At 34.7% G+C, this 20,687-nt stretch overlaps 1 protein-coding gene across 1 annotated transcript; it reads left to right on the top strand.

Moving 5' to 3' along the window:
- Nucleotides 1-1,941: 1,941 nt before the first annotated feature.
- Nucleotides 1,942-13,707, top strand: LOC133522979 (cytochrome P450 6k1-like). The gene is made up of 8 exons (XM_061858481.1): nucleotides 1,942-2,370; nucleotides 3,498-3,653; nucleotides 4,024-4,208; nucleotides 4,808-4,968; nucleotides 5,071-5,189; nucleotides 6,772-6,877; nucleotides 7,466-7,714; nucleotides 11,711-13,707. The coding sequence occupies exons 1-8, from the start codon at nucleotides 1,990-1,992 to the stop codon at nucleotides 11,869-11,871; spliced, it is 1,518 nt and encodes a 505-aa protein (XP_061714465.1). The 5' UTR covers nucleotides 1,942-1,989; the 3' UTR covers nucleotides 11,872-13,707.
- Nucleotides 13,708-20,687: the final 6,980 nt, after the last annotated feature.

Below are 20,687 nucleotides of genomic sequence, written 5' to 3'. Positions count from 1 at the left end.
GACATGTAGAGATTAGGTAAGTGCAAAGTATTTCCCAAACTTCGTTTGTTTAATCCTTTGCGGGTTTGATTTAAAGTCATATTTTTATGTCATAATTCCGTGCACTGAAATCACTGCCGAATGTGCATGATACACATAGTATCCTAAGATGTTACCTAAATCATTCAAAGCAAACAACAACTATGCAAGTTTAGCATGCCCGCTACGCAGGCACCAATCCCGATTCTAGCTCAAGGGAGGACATCAACCACTATCTACCTACCCACCTTGTCCCCCCCCCCCCCCCCCCCTCCTCCCAGCTTCCTTAGAGAGCTTAGAGATATGAGATTGTAACCATTGGACGTCCCGGTAGGAGAGCAATTGCACATAGATTTAGGAAAGAACAATTTTTTTTAATAATTAAATTACAGAATATTTTAAGCACATAGTAACTTAATAAGCAGGTATGTATCTACATGTTTTTCTGCACCACGAATTGGTAATTCTGCTCAATTAACGGCACAACGAGGAAGATTCAAGTTATTAGTTTTCCTCGTTATGCTTGTCCGTGCTCTGGAAATACCCGCACTTCATTCTAAGGAACAATTTTTTATTTCTGCCGGATATTGTTGAGGTTATAAATGTTACTCGTTTATTTCATTTATAGGGCTCCGTAGCTAAAATGGCATAAACGGAACCCATTAAGTTTCGTCATTTCCGTCTATCAGACAGGCCGCGGTCCTTCCTCCGTCTGTCTGTCCGTATGGCAGACATTTTACTCGAAAACTTTAAGGTATATTTATTTAGATAAAATATGCAATGTAGTCGATATTAGTAAACTCATACAAATTTCAACTTAGATGTAAACATTCAAAAATATATATTTGAAAAGGACACTCCCATAAGTAACTAAAACTGTTCGGCACACAAATCGATTGCAAAAGCAAAATGCTGCGTCCAAAATGTTTGTAATGTTACTTTTAAAGGATATTTCAACATGGAATATGCTTACAAGGCCAAGAAAACATCTCTCGAAAGCGTTAATTAAGATTTTGCGAGGAAAATATAATATGATTTAGATCGAAAATGTATAATTTAAGAACAATATTACACTTCTCTCGTACACATGATACGCTGTAATATCATAATTGTATCCGTGATAGCTGAACGCGAAACATCGTCTTTCGGGCGGCTAATATTGAAACACTGGTATTAGATTTTTCCACAATCAAGATAATATTGTATTGTTAATAAAAATTCATATCGGCGATATGTATAAAAAACATTTGCAACCAGTTTTTGTCTGAAATTAAATACTGCTTCCTTTATTATTCTGTCAGTGGTAGAAAACCAGATTTATTTCAATATAAAGCTATTAAACATGTAACTACTGTTATAAGGATTGAAATTAAACCGGTTTTTCAATATAATTTTAAGCAAAGCTAAAACATGACAAAGAGCCCAATTATAATTTATCAAATTTGTTGCGGTTTTGATATTATTTTGATACGACATTTTGATTGGTGCATCCGAAATGAGTGAAAGTCATGCGCGAGACGTGAGCCAGTCAAGGTCATACCAAACCAATAACAAATTGGTGGATTAGAATCAACTTCAAGTGTACCCACGCATGTTGTTTTTGAAAACGTCAAGGTCACAGATTGATATCACACTGATGCGGATCCACATGCAGGGCCGGTGTATGAGCGTGACAGCGCTATGCACGTGTTTGTCGAGTGATGATAATCCCAGTCCAATGTGACGACTGCCTTAGTTTTACTTCGCAAAGCAACTAGTATCTCATCCTCCATTATAATAAAGAAACATCTTGTTATGTAAGAATTTCAGATAATATAAATAAAATGTACGTCATTGATAAAAATCCGAGCGGATACAGATGCCTATACCACGCCTGACCGACAACACTTTATTAATTATACTAAGATATTTCCTTAAGTCGTCAATTGCTCATATCAAGAACCGCCATTATACCTCGATCTGCGGGCTAACATGCACGTTTTGAAAATGAGTACAGTAACGCAATATCTTTTAGCGGCAGCTGTCACCGCGTTGATTGCCCTATTTTGGATTTTGAGGCAAAGATATGATTACTGGAAGAAGCGCGGTATACCCTACGTAAAGCCCGTCTATTTCATAGGGAATCTAGGTTTTGTTATGAGAAAATCAGTGTTTGATTTCTTCCTCGAGATGAGTAAGAAGTATCCTACGGATTGTGTCGGGATGTTCCTAGGAATGACACCCACACTTGTGGTGCAGACACCGGAGCTTGCTCGGAAAATACTCGTCAAGGATTACGGCAATTTCGAAGACAGGTTCCTGTATTCGGGTCACGCCGACCCGCTTGGATCGCTGAATCTCTTCACAGTAAAAGTAAGTCAATACATACATATACATATAAATTCCTAACAATACATGTAATATTTTTCCTAAGATTTTGTAATTAAGTAATAAAAAAATATGTGATATGCGAGTGTAATATCTGTAAGTGAAATGTTCAGTCGGCAGTAGCAAATAAAATACAATAGTAGGTGTACTTATTCCATTTTCTTTCACAATTGCATTCTCTTCGCTTTGAACATTGAACTCGTTCTTAGAATATTCTTGAGAGTTCCAAGAGTTATTTGTGTACCGCTTAGTTTTTGGCGAAGGAAAACATGAGAAAATAATACTAATAAGGCTAGTAAGGCTACTTTCTCTGCTGAGCTTGAGGGCCAGATGCAATAGGAAGTCGCTTTAGTAAAAACTAGTACCAGAACCAATGTTTAGGATAAGGTTACTAAAAACGCACCTACAAAGTGCTTAAAGTGCATTGCGTTCAGCAAGCAAACTTTTAGAAAAATTCGTAGCGATTTTTAAGGTCACAATACGGTTGGCAAAAATCAGAATAGCAATCTTGAGGCTTTTCTCTAGTAACTTCATCGATCGAAACCCGATTAAAAAACCTTCGCTCGACAGAAAAAAAAACACGAAAATTAAAACACACAATTACGATTAATGCAAAAGCTATTTTTAACATGATAATTGCTTCCAAAACTACGTAATTTTATTTTTGTTCGAATTCATCTCTAAAATACATCCCACGCACGAACAGCCGTCCGCTCAGCGCTCAGCGAACTGCGTTTGGAGAAACTGAACTCACTGCGCCTTAAGATGAGGAGGCAGAAGTTTTGTTATACCTATTTATTTTTATATCCACATCTATATCTTTAGTTTTGTTGTCTGTTTTCCCGAGTATACCCAGCGCGAGTGCGGATAGGTATAGCCGCTGACACTTACACAAGACATACGAGTACATTAATAATCCGTCAAAAATAATACAATAAATCTAAATGCGTTTAACAATTTAGTAGTTCCGAGGAAACATGTTAGTGAGATACAACACCCTTCTTGCTTTACAATTTTTTACCAGTCAATATGAAAAAGGAATAAAGATTGATGTGTATTGTAATTAATTAATTAACAATTTGATTTTGACTTGATTAATGATGTTTATTTAGAATCCGATATGGGCTTCGATGAGACAAGAATTAACGCCCATGTTCACGTCATCACGGCTCCGAAAAGTCACAGAACTTATGAACATTAACGCGGCAGAACTCGTGAAAAGAGTGCAGCGCAACTTTATCGAGAGGAAGGAAGATGTCAATCTTAAGGTAACCCTCAAAGAAACAGGATTCTAAATAGACAATATACTGGATTAATGTACATATTTGTCTATTGCAAGTTTAAATTTTGTCTTCCAGTCTTTGTATGTCTTCTACCGCAATAGTTTGACATGGTATACTATCATTGTAAATATAATACATTTGTACATTCCGCTGATAATCTTGGCTTACTACACTGTACGACAAGATTTGGATACCATTTCAGTTTACACCATAATTATGAAGATGATGAATTTACTGCTAATATGAAAACTAAATTCAAGAAGCTGTGAGTAAGAGGATTTTTTTTTTACCAGGGCAACCGATGTTGTGTAACTTTGCCCAGCTTAAATACCTATCGCTAGTTTTCCCCTTCCAGGAAGTTTTCTCTATGTACACCTCTGACACGGTGGCGTTCACTGTATTCGGCCTACGTATGAGCCGCCTTAGCGACCAAGACTCCGCTTTGTGGTTCATCACAAGCCACATGGTCAAATGGACTTTTTGGCGAGGACTTGAATTCAGTACTATATTATTTATGCCTTTCCTGGCGAAATTGCTGAGGTAAATGAACATTATCTTACGTTTTATGTGCGTGTCGAGTATGATTTCGATTATACGCTGTACCTACTGGTAAAACTCCGTCCTGGCCAACGCTTTTAGACGAAGCTCAACACTTGATCTGCACGCACACACTCTTACTTACTTCCTTAACAATAAAATTGTGCTAACCTGGCAACCCGCCCCATCATTATTGTATCAAGGGGATGTTTTATAAAGCCAGTGACACACAACGTGAGTTCCCCTGATAGCCTTATTGCCTGGCCGGTGTTTATACAATGATATAACTTTAAAATAAAAAAGTCCGGAGAGAAATATTTACCAAGGCAAAAGCTTGTTTACAAAAAAATCCCTTTTACAATATATGTCGATACGTATGTACATATATGTATAGATACATCTTCACTTTTATTTCATAAAAAGAATTCAAACGCAGCGCAGCTAGACACGCATGTAAGCAGCTTTAATATGGGCTAACACATAATCTGTGCAATGAAGCAAACTGAAATGACCTCATAAAAGGACTGCGTATCTTTTTAATAAACGTGTTAATTCATTAGCATCTGATCGTCTTTCAATGTCTTCTTTGGTTGTATTTACAGATTACAATTCTTTTCTGGAGGCGCAACAGAGTACATTAGAAAACTATTTTGGAACGTTGTCGATGAGCGAAATAAAACCGGCATATCGAGTGATAAAGATCTCGTTAATCATTTACTGAAATTAAAGGAAAATGTGAAACTCCCTGCCGAGTCTGGATCAAGTAAGTTCAGTGATTACGTCCGACAGTATTATTAGCGTACGTATTAAAGTATTTATGCTATTTACTAAACACACAATAACAGTTGTGTATTAAATATTTCAGAGTTAGCTGACGACTTGATGCTTGCACAGGCGGCTGTATTTATACTGGGATCTATCGAGACTTCATCTACGACCCTCAGCTACACACTACATGAGCTAGCCCACCATCCTGAAGAACAGGTAAGTAATTCCCTAGTTTAGGTAGGTACCTACAAGTAACGACAAGTAACGATTGATTATTTTGGTATCTAGCCTAACCAAATCAAATTTACACTTTATTGTTATGATTGGTATGTAGGTAATTACTCTTTTCCTTATCTGTAGCGTCTGTTCTAGCTAAGGTTAATATGAAGAAGCCTGTCTACAAGCTCTTTTGCCGTTTTTAGCTCTTTGTTTGTTCGCATAAACGCCAGCAGAAGGTAGGTAGAGCAGAAGGGGTGAAGCTCTTAATTTCTTACTATACGTATACAAATTACAAGTCTTATAGTCCCTATGACGGGCTTCCCAGCAATAAATTTTATATGCCGCTCTTCCCTCTACTGACCTTATCATTTTATAGGTAAGTAGGTCGACGGGTAGGTATATTATAATTTCGATAAGATTTTCTACAATTCCCATATAGATAAATTATTAAGTTAGATAAAAAAATGTCACTGGTTGGAAACTATCAAAATTCTATAAATATTTTCTCCACTTAGTTGTCTTGATGCCAAATTGAAACGATAAATTGTCATATCGGCCTACTATACAGGCAACAATACCTAATATTTAATTTACATTCAACAAATTCTACGTTAAGCCGTATGGATTGTGTATGCCTAAACATAAACACAACATTCACATTGCATTTTGAACTACCTTGTGACAATGAAGAAGTACCAAATAAAGTACCATGCATAATTAAGTAGCAGGCTTATAAATAATAACGTGCTTATTTGTTTTAGAAATTCATTCTTAAAACTCTGTTAAACTTATTCATAATAGCGTATTGGCTCCTAGTTTACTCGTAAGTACCAGCTGCAACTGCAAAAAGCAGCCGGCTCTCGAGCAAAACTAATTTAACTTACAATCCCTAGTCATTATAGAATACGATTGTTCAAACTTATACTTAACCAAGCAATGGGTGGCTTAAATATGTAGGTACAGGCTGTGCTCCATAAATTTTAGAATCTAACCATTACCATACAATACTAAACTGTCCAGTAAAACATCATAAATGTGCTAAAGTACATGTACATAACAACTAAAATAAATTATAATTATCAAAGATTATCTCAGTTTTTTTTTTACTTTATTTTACACAATACATAACTATAAAACAGCAGACTAAATACCTTTACCACTTGAAAGGCGACGCTCGGATGTCAACTGCACCTGCATTTATTTGCACCGCACCTTAATTGTTAAAGCTTATAATTATAAATAACTAAAATTAAAAACATGATTGCCGCGATCCTGGGTACGCACAGCCATCTCTCTCACGTTTACGATTAGTGAGAGTGAGAGAAGAACCTGAAGCCACGAGACCTTAATCACTATATAGCTTAACTACCTGTCGTAGGTATAATTAGTAAAATGATTATAGGTGTCTAAATAGTACTTTGACTAGGACTTTTCTCTATCTTTCAGACATCCTATAAGTCTAACTATAAGATCGTGCGTATCATTCACGACGACGCGTGCCTTCGTTGACTCGTATTGTCATGTTATTAAAGGTTATATTTACTTATTCCATAGTGAGTCCTTTTTACTTATTCCGCAGGAAAAGCTTTTCAATGAAATTGACACAGCACTAAAGGAAAAGAGAAAAGAGATTTTGGATTACGATAATTTATTAGAGCTGAAGTATCTCTCATCATGCATTAGCGGTAAGGAACCTTTATGTATCCGCCTAAGGACGCTTATGCTTTCCATTCTATATTACTCGTATAAAGGCGACATTGGTAAGGATAAATAGCTCGAAAATACATATATCAAAAATACTCGTAATTATTATTAATAAGTGATCACTGTTTCATCAATCAATCATTATTTTCATTTCGTTTAAGCCCGATTAGATAAGATGTGCCGTACTTAGCTCAAACCAAGTACCTACAATGGTAGGCAATCGCCTACCGTAGGTACTTGGTTTTTATAGGTTGCAGACAGAGATACTCAGGCGTTCGATTACACCAGATCAGACCCGGGAATGAATCGCCTTGGAATACAATTTTGTTCATTTGATACCAACTTGGTTTGGTTTGGAAAATAAACCCGGCGCTGATTAATTCAGTGTTGAGATTGTAGGTATCCGACGACTGTCTGTCTGGTATCTGCCACCAGCAATAAAGTTATTCCTATATAAGTACGGACCGGCCAGCACTCGGTCTGAAATAATATGAAATTGACATTCTTATTGAACGGTCAACTTATAACTAACTTTACAGTGGTAAGACTAACTCAGTATTCGTTTATAGAAACAATGAGGAAAAACACACCAGTACCTTATTTAGAGAGAAAATGCAAGAACAGGTACCAACTGACGGACGACATAGTGATTGAGGAGGGCACCCCCGTGTTCGTGAACGTCATGGCGCTGCATTATAACGAGAAGTACCACGAGGAGCCCGAGAAGTGGCGTCCCGAGAGATTCCCCAACCCATCCGACAATGATAACAAAAATTTCACCTTCCTGCCCTTCGGTGAGGGACCTCACTTCTGCATAGGTATGTTTCATTTTTATGCTGGTTATAGTATTTTGTTCTGGTATTAGCTTATTGCATTTAATTGAACCTTTCCAGGGGCGGTGGCACAGTCGTATTTTTTCACTTGTTACTACCTATGCCTATCACGTTCTAACAAGTATGTACGTGCGAAAGTGACAGGCATAGTGAAAAGTGATAAAAATGAGACCGTGCTACAGCTGCGGTGAAAAATTTACGGCATACTCGTAAATTAAAAACAGGCCAATAGCATATCGGGCCACGCTCAATGTATGGTACGGTCAATATCTATACGAAAAAAGTGGCAAAAATATGTATACACGACTTTATTGCCCATATATTAAGGTAGTGTATATATATTTCTGACACATTTTTCGTATCAAATTTTCAGATGTGGCTGTACATCGTTCTTTCTGTAATTACCCTTCCGTCACAATAGGCAGCTTTGAATTATTAGTTAATATTATGCTCATAGCAAGCAAACCTTGCAGCACTTGTAAACCCAGCCGGAAAATTACATGGCTACTATGTATAAGAATGGATTTCATATGGATTTCATTGTACATTATAGAAAACACTGACTATAGGAAAAAGGCAATAACGAATGATGAGTTAATATAAATAATCTCAATTATCATGTTTATGTGTTTGATGGGATTTAAGTGTATAAATAGATTGTATACCTGTACAAGTCCTTATACCTATACGAGTATTACTAATGTGTTAAATTACGGATAGTCACTATTAAACAAATACATTAATAATTAGCTATTACTAAATTAAAAAAGTCAAAATAATAAATAAGACTATACCTATCCATAAATAATGCAAGTTACTTAGTTGGCATAATAGCTTCTATCGAATTATCTACCTGTGCTTCACTAACTAAAGCGTATCTTAATTAGATCGAAACCAACCATATTCTAAAATTAGATCCCTGTGACCTCAATTGTATAGCCAACAAGACGTTGCACGTCTCAATATACTTGATATGTCGTAGACACCTCGTTATTTCCGCGATAGATGCATATTTGTTACAAAGCCGGCATATTCGTTTAGTGTGCGAAGCTGTTTGTACATATGGGCTTGTGCACACGAATGAATAATCCCAACACTGCACGTCTAGCTAGGTTAGGTAAGTAGTGACTTTCCAGTAGTAGTATAAAGACTCGATTTGATTTGGGCTCGTGCATTGGAGACTTCAATATCACAATTAGTGATGTTACGGACATGAATATTCGTATTCGCCTAATATTAAACTTATTCGTTTAATTTTTGGTGCTCATTTCAAATTTTCTAAAGTTTAAATGGATGTCTTACGGGGAAATTTAAAAAATTGCAAGTTTTTTTGGATTAAAATAAAAACATCACGCGGAATAATACAATGTAAAAACATTATCCAAATTAATGCATTTAAGTGTTTATGTTAAATTCATATTAACACGTTCACTGCGGGACAAATCTTGGCGAACTTTAAACTGGTGCGGTTGAGATCGAATCAGCCCAAACCTAAGCTCATTTACAGTGCGGGTGAGGCGTTATGGACCTCAAATTTCAGTAGTTACTTACAACCTTCATAATTTTGCCTAGACAAGGATTAGGTGTTTTGTTTATTGTGGTCTTCATTTGTCAGTAAATGTTTAATGACCATTCAAATCAGCATGAAATATTTATTGATACCAGCTTTTATCGTTGCCTGTAGGCTAGCTGAAGAGTAGCTACGTTGCAACTAATACTCATCGAGAAAAGTCTAACAACTCCAAACACAATTAGCTTGCGTTGTTTTATCACAGAGTTCCATGGCCACCTTCTAATCTGTCTCCATCGTTAAATCAGCTCGTTGGTACCATAATTTTGCATTGTCACCCGACTTACATATGTATGCAAATTATCAGCTTCATCGGAAACCGAAAAGTGGGTCAAATTTAACTTGCAAGATTTGACCCGTACGAACACACTGTGTTCATGTGAACGAAAATGTATGTAATCCGTCATTGTATACAATTCCTAGGAAATGTATACCCTAATATCGCTCGGAAATGTATGAAATTAATTATATTAGACACATTGCCTAGGAAATCTATACATTTCCTAAATAACAATCGGAATTCAAGATTTCTGGTAACAATTCGTTTCCTTGGGGGTCGCAGTTCTAATCTAACCTACTATACCTACTGGCAACATGTCCTTTTCGTGGAGGTCGCAGTTCTAATCTAACCTAATCTACTTTTCTATCAACAGCTTGTTATGTGCAATTGTGTAATTTATTAACGTGTTTTATTCGTTTCACAGAAAGCATTTGGTTTATACATGTTTAGTGAAGTCGGATTTTTTAGCAATATCTAGGAGATGTTACATTTCCCAGGAAATGTGTGTAATATATAATCCATGAAACAATATTATGTACATTTTCTAAATTGCCTCGGAATTGTATACATTTGCTAGGAACTAGGAATTGTATACTATTCCTAGGTTTCATACATTCCCGGTAACATACATACATACGTCGGCGACCGATCGTAAGATCATTTCTGTGTATCGTTTTGACGGTAGTCACATTAAACCAATGGATACATAGGATAAGTTCGTTAGGTTGCTCCAGATGCCCGAAGGGCACACTGTCCCGAAATAGTAGCCCCGCGCAGCCGAGCCGTCGAGTCAGGGAACCAGACAAAGATTTTCACGTTTCACGACATGTCTATGATTTTCACGATGTGCCTGATCTTACGGTCGGCCGCCGACGCATACATATATTGCAAGTTAAATAAAAGCTTGTGAAAATCAACCTAATGTCTGGATCGATGTTGTTATGGCACTCTAAGAGGAAAAAATAAAATAAATTTCAATAATAAAGACATTTGTGATCAGCAGGTATGGTGATAAATATATATTTATCTGGAACGCGAAATTTTTCATAGGGACAATTCCGATATACGAGCATTTTTTTTTCAAACAATATACTTCTTTGATCATAAATTTACTTTTGGTAGCCATGCCGTGGTAACTACAAAGTTCAGTTTGCACATTAATCATAATAGCTACTATACGTATTCATAACATTCAGAAAGGACTATTTGTATGCTTTGCATAACTAATCGCAATATTTTGTCGTTCTTGCGATTTTCTCATAGAAATTATATGTTTTTTTACAATGAGTTAAAGTCGGTATTTCTGTGACAATTAACATCCTTCAACGTAATTTCTAAAGGAGTATTCCTCATATACTTAGGATATAGGTAAAGTTCAAACAGTTATCCGCAAAATGCTTCCCCATGCAGTATGGTTCCGTAGGGGGAAAGCACTTATACCCATTTAATTCAATTATAATGGTATAATTAATATAACTTTATTGTATCTATAATATGTATACTGTCTACACCGTATCGCGTTCAGTCCGGATCAAACGAAAGCCAATGACAGAGGACCATAAGAGATTTGACCCTTGACTCCCATTTATGTCCAACGAATATTTGTAAAGTTCAGTTCACATAAAACTACGCTCCAAAAGCATCTGCAAATCTCTAATTTATAAAAGGAGTACTTTTCCTTCTGTAAAGTCATTAGATAAACTTTTACAAACTTAAAGATTGAGATTCAAATTACTAACCGCTCTTCTTGTCCAAGAGCTCCAAGGCAATGTCAAAGTTTAGTTGTTTCACGGTTTAGGAAAGCAATGTTAATTATCACTTTACTTTCAATGAGTGCCTTCAAACGTTTAATAATGTTTCGAACTTTTTAATTCTAATATTTAGCATTGACTTGAGATCATTGAGATAAGGTACTCGCAGTTAGACAATAATTGGCATTGACTTGAGGTATGGTAGTTATGGTACACATGCAATATGCCTCATACTTTTATAATCTAAATGTGGCATCAATATCAAACCAAAATCACATTTTTAAAGTGTGTTCTTATGTGAACCGCTCCAACAAGACAGTCATTTTATTTAATTAAATTGGTATGACATTGGTATTTGAGCGGTATAGTTTTGTTTTCAGGAAAGCGCTACGGGTTGATGCAAGTGCGTGCGGCGCTCGCACAGCTGCTGCACAGGTACCGCGTGGAGCCAGTGACGTCCTACGAGCTCAAGGCCGACCCGTATGCCGTGTTCCTAGCGCCCGCCAACGGAGGCTCTGTCCGCTTCGTCCCGAGAACATAGTACGTCCCTTGCTATCGTAACCTACACTAGGGGAGTACAGCAGTGAAATTGTCGTTTTTGAGGGCTTAAAAATTCAAAAAATTGTAATATAGTCTATTATAATTAATAAAAGTAATAATGGTAAAAGTATAAAATTGAATGTATACTTTTTTTCATGGTACAGTTTATTTACAATAACAATACACATAATGGACATATGCAACGGATTAGCTAGATATTATAACTAGCTAAAATACGCCATTGAGGCATTGTACCAAGGATGCTGGTGGCATTTCCTCGTTGTATCGCTATACTGCTACGTTGTGCGAGGAAGCCTCCAGCTCTTCGGTCACCAGTTACGTCAACCAGACGCTTCGCGATTTCTGCAAGAAACTACTGCGCGCTGGGACCACATGGACCTTGAGTTTCAACGCCAAATGGTATAAAATGGTACTCTCTACTGAGGCTTTTATTTATTACCTAATTAGCTTAGTACCGTATAATAATTATTCAGTCAGCTTCTTGTGCACTGGACCAGGGTACACTCAGTGGTAGCTACATACACATAACTCACATGAGTGTATGAAGTTATTACTGGTGTATGTGCCTGGCTCCAGTTTTAAACCCTAAAATATTGGAAGTTTAAACCCTAAAATATCGTAAGTTTAATTTATTTCAATAATAATTTAATATAATTTTTAGAGTAAGTCGTACTAACACTGTATGGACCAAGGTCTGAAATAAATGATTTTTATTTTATTTTTATTATAGTATCATCTGCTTTGAATATTAAAACGTTTACCTATTTCGCAAAGTGTTAGCAGCGACCAAATGTATGGTCATGCAATGTCGTTCAGATGGACTTTTTTCTGTATTATATCTATTTTTATTTTAGATTGTTATACCTCAATTTTACAAAATAACTTTACAAAATTGCACGAGGTGTGAGGAAAAACGGGATAAGTCGAGCAAATTATTTATTTAGATAAAAACTTCACGAACGTCAGTATGGTTAAATATAGTAAGTAATCAGTGAGTTAAGAGGGAAATATACCACGCGATCGTCAAAAGAGAAAACTTTTTTCCGCTTTTAAATATTTTTCATTCTTCATGATTTTTTAGTACGTTATTGACACAATGAAAAACTAGGTTTGTAGGTATTCCTTATTTAGGTTATATTTTCCAAAATTGTAAAACAAAAAAAAATGTTTTTTTTTTTTCAAAAAGCAAAACCTAATAACTTAGAATATATTATGCTGAAGTGATCGACATCGAAGTGATTTGTTAAGATTTAGTTAGTGGAAACTGTTTTCTCCCGAAATGGAATTTCATATAAAAATTACCGTTATTTCGTAAGATTCGAGGAAGCTCGGTCGAATTTCACTTTCCCATACAAACGGAGTTTCGTTCTCATTTCAAGCTTCAATTACGTGTTGACTGTATGAAACTGCACATACAATGACATGAAGTATATGTAGGGCTGAAATTAGTTTATATTTCTCCACCTTATAAAACAATCGAAATATAGAGTTTTGTATGAAAATCTTAAATTTGTTGTTCCGTCCGTATTTTTTTAAACTATGGTATCTGGGGCTACATAAACTAATTACACCTTATTCTATTGTACAAAGTTTCAGAACAATCTAGCTAATTGTTTTAAAATGAGAGCGTATTTTTTTATAACTACGTTTGTATGGAGAACCGAGCTGGCTGGGGACCCTTAAAACCCATTTGCTCAACTTATCGAGGTTGACCGCCTAGACCTCACGCTGTCATCTCACACTTGTTAGGAGCTCTGTTTTTGCCCATATGTATGCTTTTGTAGGATATACAATAAAATTTAACCTATCAAATAAATTTTATTTTATTTTTACGTCCTCCTAGCCTAACTGGTAGTGACATTGCCTTCGAAGCTGAAGGTGCCGGGTTCAGAACCTGGTGAAGGCCTAGTACAGTCTACGGACGTCAATATGCCCCATATTTAATCGTTGACATTGTTATAGTACGTGATTTTGAAATTCACGAACTTACTCGGTTGGCATCGGTGACACACATTGAGGCTTACTCATTTAGCTTCACGCATTTCACCGGCGTCAACTGTCGCATGTCGACAACGAAAGAAATTTTATATGGAGGAAATGGTGGCATGCGGCTCGCGGCAGTGACAGACGTGCAAGCGGAGACCGGCTACGAGCAAAATTTTAAACATATCGGATCACCAACCAACAAACTCGGCGGCTTTAAAATACGCGTACTTAGGGTGACACATGAGCAAAAAAGGTCGACGAGCCATAAGCTCGCGAACTTAACCGCACGTCTAGCACCCACTCTACAGAACAAGGTCTATGTTTTCATTAACGACGCCGATTTCCGAGCCTTGTTCATGACACATATTTGCTGCTGAGTTAAGTATAGATATTTCCTAGGTATTGTATTTATCGGAATCTATTTATTATATAGGTGCTTTCCATGAGCTGTACCGTACAATAGTAAATTGTTAACCAATAAATGAAAGACACTAATTTCTGCCGAGATAGTTTAGCGCTCGATCGCAGTGAGAGCGATACTATTCCGAGGCTGAAATGATGCCTTTCACCAGAGTTTAACATTCTACTTTTCATTTCGAATAACTAAGTATTATTTTTTACAGCATTTCGAGTGGGAACTTTCAATTAACCATTTAGGTAAAAGTATCGTTATTTATGGAATGAGGATTTAAATATTCATGAATGGAAACGTAAATATTCATGAATGGAAATTGTATAACAAATTATTATTTATTTTACTAAGCATTTTTTACATTCACTGTGACAGAAAAAATCTCATATGAAATTCACGTTTGTACGGGCCGATGATATAGAAAATATGCAGGAATCCTCCTGTATCGTCGTAGTATCCACATCACATGCCTTGTGGGGCTAGAGGTCGATTTGAGTAACATTCTTCCATAATAATACTATCAAAAGACCTCTTTCCGTAATCCAAATAAGGATGTAGCCTTATTATTGCGAGTAAAGTTTAATACCTACATAAGTTCTTATAATTCAGCGCATCGCAATAATATTATTATGTTAAGTATTTTGTTACTCTTTTATTTTATCAATCACTTCACAAAATTTGTAAATAGATAATAATACTGATAATATAATTGAAGCAGATTTTCATAGAAAGAATAAAAACTAACGTACATATTTCTAGATAAAAACAACATGGGTATATTTTAAGTTGCAATGTGCCAAGTTTTGCAAATATGCAAAAAAGCTGCAAAAACCTTACTACATTTGAAAATTGCATCTTACGGCCAGTTCAGACAGGACTATTTTTCGCCCAATCTGATAATATTGTCAGGTGAGTGGACGCAAAAATGAAATCGGAGGATCTTGGTTTGATGATTCCATTATGAGGTTGGCCACAATTTATTTTCTGTACTATTGGAAGTATCAAATTATTTTCAGAAAATAGCAGATACGCGATAGCAGAGGACGCTGGTTCGATTCCAGCCTGGGGCACTGGAGGCCTTGGTCACTTTTTCTTAGTATATGACATTTATTTCAGTTTATAATTTATATAGTAGTGTTTCTACTTGAAATAAAAACAAAATAAATATTTTCTGAAAATAATTTAATTTGTTCTAATACTTCCAATAGTATTGATTGGCAGCGCCATCTCTCTCGCTAAGTCGGTATCACCTGAGTTGATCCAGTTTGAAGGTATGAACCATACTGTTCTACCTTAGAGATGGCTAGGGGGCGCCGTAAGCCTTCTTTTATTTCAGTTTATAATTTATTTTCTGATCAGACATTGTTTATTTGATAATTTAATAAATGAACACAAAGGATTTTAGTCTTGCAACAAGTTCAAAGGAACTTAACTCTTGAGTATCAGAAATTGGTACCTACTAATATCAAACAATACACATTCTACCAGCAATAAGACTTGCCTGGCTCATGTTACTAGGCGCACAAGTAATATTTCAATTGTAACAGGTACCTATTAAAAAAGCGAGAGTAAAATCTATTCGTTGGCAAAACTACCAAACCCATTTTAATGTAATTAGGCATGTCTAATTGTCTATTCTAGGCAACTACATGTATAAGGATTGAAAAATGCTATTTATTTTTTCCATGATGCAAAAATCCCGTGGGAATAGAAAGAGAAATGACATAAGGTTGGGTTACCAACTATCAAATACTTAGCGACTGCCCCATTTTTAGACAACATACGATTTTCTTTTTTTATATTAAGTAGTCGAGATTTAATTTAAGAAACTACCCCTGAGCCCTTTAGAGTTTAAAGAGCAAAGTGTTGCCGCTTAAAAAAGGCGATCGTTCATCATTAAGAAGGTGCTAACGCAAATAGTACCTATTTTCATCAAACTTGCTCGAAAAAGATCTTATTTCATGCAGGTGTAGTAAAACTAGTAAAGGACAAAGGCCTATATGGTTCCAAAACTCCCGCGGGAACCATAAAACCTATCACTCCCCAGCGGTGAAAAAAAACCTATCACTTCCTAGGGAGACATAACTTTTTTAATTTTGTTACTAATTTAACCGAATTAACTAGGTATAAATGAGTTTTACTTTTAACGTAAATATTAACGTTTATAATTTACTATTTCTGTTCATGTTTAAAAATATTTAATAATGATTAATTTAATACCTGTTTGAAATATTTTTACACAATTTTCAATGGTGGCTGAACGTCGGATAGGCCTGTGCCTTCAATGAAATGAAATGAAATTAAATGAAATGAAATGAAATCGTTTATTTCGGACATAATTATTCATAGTTTTGCTTAAATATAATGAATAATTTATAATCTAATAATTTACTTAATATAAATAAAATCTACATTAAAATAATTAATTAAATAACTTAAATTAAAGTAAATTAAATTAAATCAAATCAAATCAAATCAAATCAAATAAAATTAAATTAAATTAAATTAAATTAAATTAAATTAAATTAAATTAAATAAAATAAAATAAAATAAAATAAAATAAAATAAAATAAAATAAAATAAAATAAAATAAAATAAAATAAAATAAAATAAAATAAAATAAAATAAAATAAAATAAAATAAAATAAAATAAAATAAAATAAAATTAAATTAAATTAAATTAAATTAAATTAAATTAAATTAAATTAAATTAAATTAAATTAAATTAAATTAAATTAAATTAAATTAAATTAAATTAAATTAAATTAAATTAAATTAAATTAAATTAAATTAAATTAAATTAAATTAAATTAAATTAAATTAAATTAAATTAAATTAAATTAAATTAAATTAAATTAAATTAAATTAAATTAAATTAAATTAAATTAAATTAAATTAAATTAAATTAAATTAAATTAAATTAAATTAAATTAAATTAAATTAAATTAAATTAAATTAAATTAAATTAAATTAAATTAAATTAAATTAAATTAAATTAAATTAAATTAAATTAAATTAAATTAAATTAAATTAAATTAAATTAAATTAAATTAAATTAAAATAAATTAAATTAAATTAAATTGAATTAAATTAAATTAAATTAAATTAAATTAACTTAAATTAAATTAAAATTATTATATGGTCTCACATGCAAGGACATCCAGTGGGTGATCATAGGCCTGTCCATCTTCTCGGCGACCACCTTTAATAGAGTGTTAGGGCTGCCCTGCACGCACAGGGACGCCACGCGCTTGCGCAGCACGGCGTGGAAGCCGTCCGTGCCGCTGTCTGCGAACATGCCCGACGCGCTGCGCTCAATGCCTAACCTGTCAAAGAATGACAATATGGCGGACGAATGATTGAAATGTCACCGTATTTAAGAATTATTTCTCTTAAAATTTAGTTTTTACATAGTAATTTATAGGCAGTTTTTCCCAATTTTGGCCACCGTAGCCTTTGGAGACTAACAAGCAACGGTAGGCAGTTTTCGTAGTCTATGGATGTTGCTATATTAAGGATATCACATGTGCGTTTATGACTTATGAAAAATTGTTTCTACTATACAACCTAAAAATAAATAATTAATTTGAGTTATCGTTTTGTTTCCTCCTCTTGACCGCGGCGAGCTGTGATTGGTCTATTTCATTATAGTTGACTAAACCGTTTCGAAGTGAATATTATAGTTGAGTTGGGAGCCCATACATGAAAAGTACCCAATTGCAGTTTGATATACGCAATCTTAATTCAACCATTACAGTCGACGAGTAGAAAAACTGTATTTTTATATTGAATTTTCACAAGTTTTAATGAAATACTATGAAAGAATTGACACAAAAACTGACTGTATATTTGCAAGGGTCTGCCTCTACAAACCAAAACCTTAAAAGTGTAAACATTGCACAATAGACAAAAAATCACGATACCATATCGAATGGATACCATGATGGTTGAGTAGGAAATCAAGACCTACTGCTACCTACTATTAGTTATTAAGCTTCGAGTTGATATCAAGGTTTCTACTCCCAACATGTATATATAACCGACTCTCGATTTCACAGTTATCGCATTTTAACAGCGTTATCTAATGCTAAACAATTATAACATTCGCAGTGTACTCTGTGATGCGAAGGACATTTTTTTGTTTTTACTCGTGTCAATTTGATTTTGTACTTAGGTATTATATAAGCGGGTAGTACATTTAGATTTTTCGTTTTTTTTTTATGATGAGTCAGTACACGTCACGCCACGACGTATCGCCATCGTAGCAATTGCAAGTTGGTCAAAAAGGACCTTCACTTGAGATAAAATTCATAAAAGAGACCAACTATATATATATGTACTTAAACAATATTTACTTGTGAAAAAACAAATAAAATAACATAACATTCTGTTACGCATGGAATTTTTCTGAAAGTCCCCGAAACTACCCAATAAAGCATGGATTTCGGGCGGCTACAGCCGCGGGCCATTTGAAAATAAGAAAATACCTATAATATACACGGCATCATCTATAAGTATTTTCGTAAAAGCTTTTATACTATATAAGGCTATTCAAAGATTTACATGAAAAACATGTTGTTTTCAGAAGTAAAGTAAGGTAAAAAAAATCAATGAACATTTTAACAGCCCATCCAGAAAATCGTTTTTAAATTCCGTCAATTAATAATTTGAATTACTACTATACTAAGGAACTCGCAAAATATGAATGTGCCCTTTTATTCTGCCCCAGCGAGTCGAGTACGGACCATTCGGCAAACATAAACAAGCGGCCATGGGGAATAATTTGATTGTAGTCTCCAAATTTTGCGTGAAAATGAGCCTGTTAAACCGCTCAAGTATTTTTGTGTGCTTACCTAATACATTTATTTTATAGATGAAAAAATTACAGGTCGAGACGGCGAGTTTAACGTAAATTAGAATCAGACAATTAAATACATAACGATTAATATATACTTCGTCTGCGTGGAATGACAACTAAAACTATCCTATATCCTTTCCCGGGCCTCGAACTATCTACATACCAATTCATCTAAATCGGTTCAGCGGTTTAAGCGTGTACAGGTAATAGACAGACAGGCAGAGTTACCTTCGTTAGTTAATAATAATATTTGTAGGTACACTCTCCATTAGATATATCGAGTATATCGACGCGGCCCAGGTGTTCTAAAATATCTGAACAGCACTCTATCGCCTTGACATTAGAGGCGTGTTCAGATATTTGTGTACCTATGCTGTGAAGGTCACTCCGATATATATGATGGCGGCTGTACATACCTATTATAAATCAATCTAGCATACTTAAGTCAAAATAAATTCACAGTTCATAATGTTGACACATACATTATAAGGATAACGTTTTACAAGTATAAAGGCCTGTTTCACAATGTCCAAGTAAAGTATTGGATAGCTAATTAACAAATAAATTAACTGCCACATAAAACTTCCTGCAAAATATTGTACTTTATCTACCAGTTCAGCTTATTTGAAGATCGAGAAACGCCAACGGTGACTTTATTCGTCGGATAAGTGACAAGTAGCTTTTTCGGGACATGGATAAAGTGAAACAGGCCCTAAAGGTAGACAGATATGTACATGTAACAAGTTAATATGGTAAACGTTCCTATAATGGACGTGGCACCAATTATGAAAAGTAAATTGAAAACACCGTAAAATAAGTATTTAACATCAGTTTTTAACACGGGCTACATTTTACTATAGGCAAAGAGTCATAGAGCTGTTTAAGTTTGAGCTGTTTGGTCTGGTTTAAAAGGAATGACGCCATTTACTGGCAACATTTGCCAAGCTTACATAATCGCATTGCCCACATGTCCGGATGTGACGTACAAAATTTTGAATTGTATAATGTAATTAGTAATAATGTACATAATATAATGTACTCGTAATTGAACAAGAATGTCGACAAAGATGTATCCACTTCGAAAAGTTCATATTCACTTAAATATTTTTACAAGTCCACAACGTTAAGTGTCTCCCCCGACTCTAAATAAGGTAGAAGTACTAGTGCTCGACGCTGCACCTGTCACCGACATGGGCACTTTAGTTCATGGAAATATAGGTTAAATTTGAACAACGAAGATTTTTCTGTATTCGAACTTAATCCTTGTCACTTTGACATAAAGTGCGCATGTCAAGTACTAGTGCAGCGTCGAGCACTAGTACTTCTACCTTACACTATGTACGTTTTATTGTACTCGAATGAATAATAGGTACGTGTTACGGAAAGTAACTAATAAATATACTACAAAACAAAGTATTTTTCGTCAAAACGTAAACTGAAGTCACCGCACGGAATTGTCTCGATAAATCTGCACAGCTTTTACATAATTTTCCAATTCGAGACATTGGTATTGATGTCTTCCCAGGTTGCTGGTTGGAGC

The sequence above is a fragment of the Cydia pomonella genome, chromosome 1 (genome assembly GCF_033807575.1).
Source record: "Cydia pomonella isolate Wapato2018A chromosome 1, ilCydPomo1, whole genome shotgun sequence".
NCBI classification, from domain to species: Eukaryota; Metazoa; Arthropoda; class Insecta; order Lepidoptera; family Tortricidae; genus Cydia; species Cydia pomonella.
The sequence above is the reverse complement of the archived record's forward strand: the minus strand, read 5'-3'. Positions and strand labels throughout refer to the sequence as shown.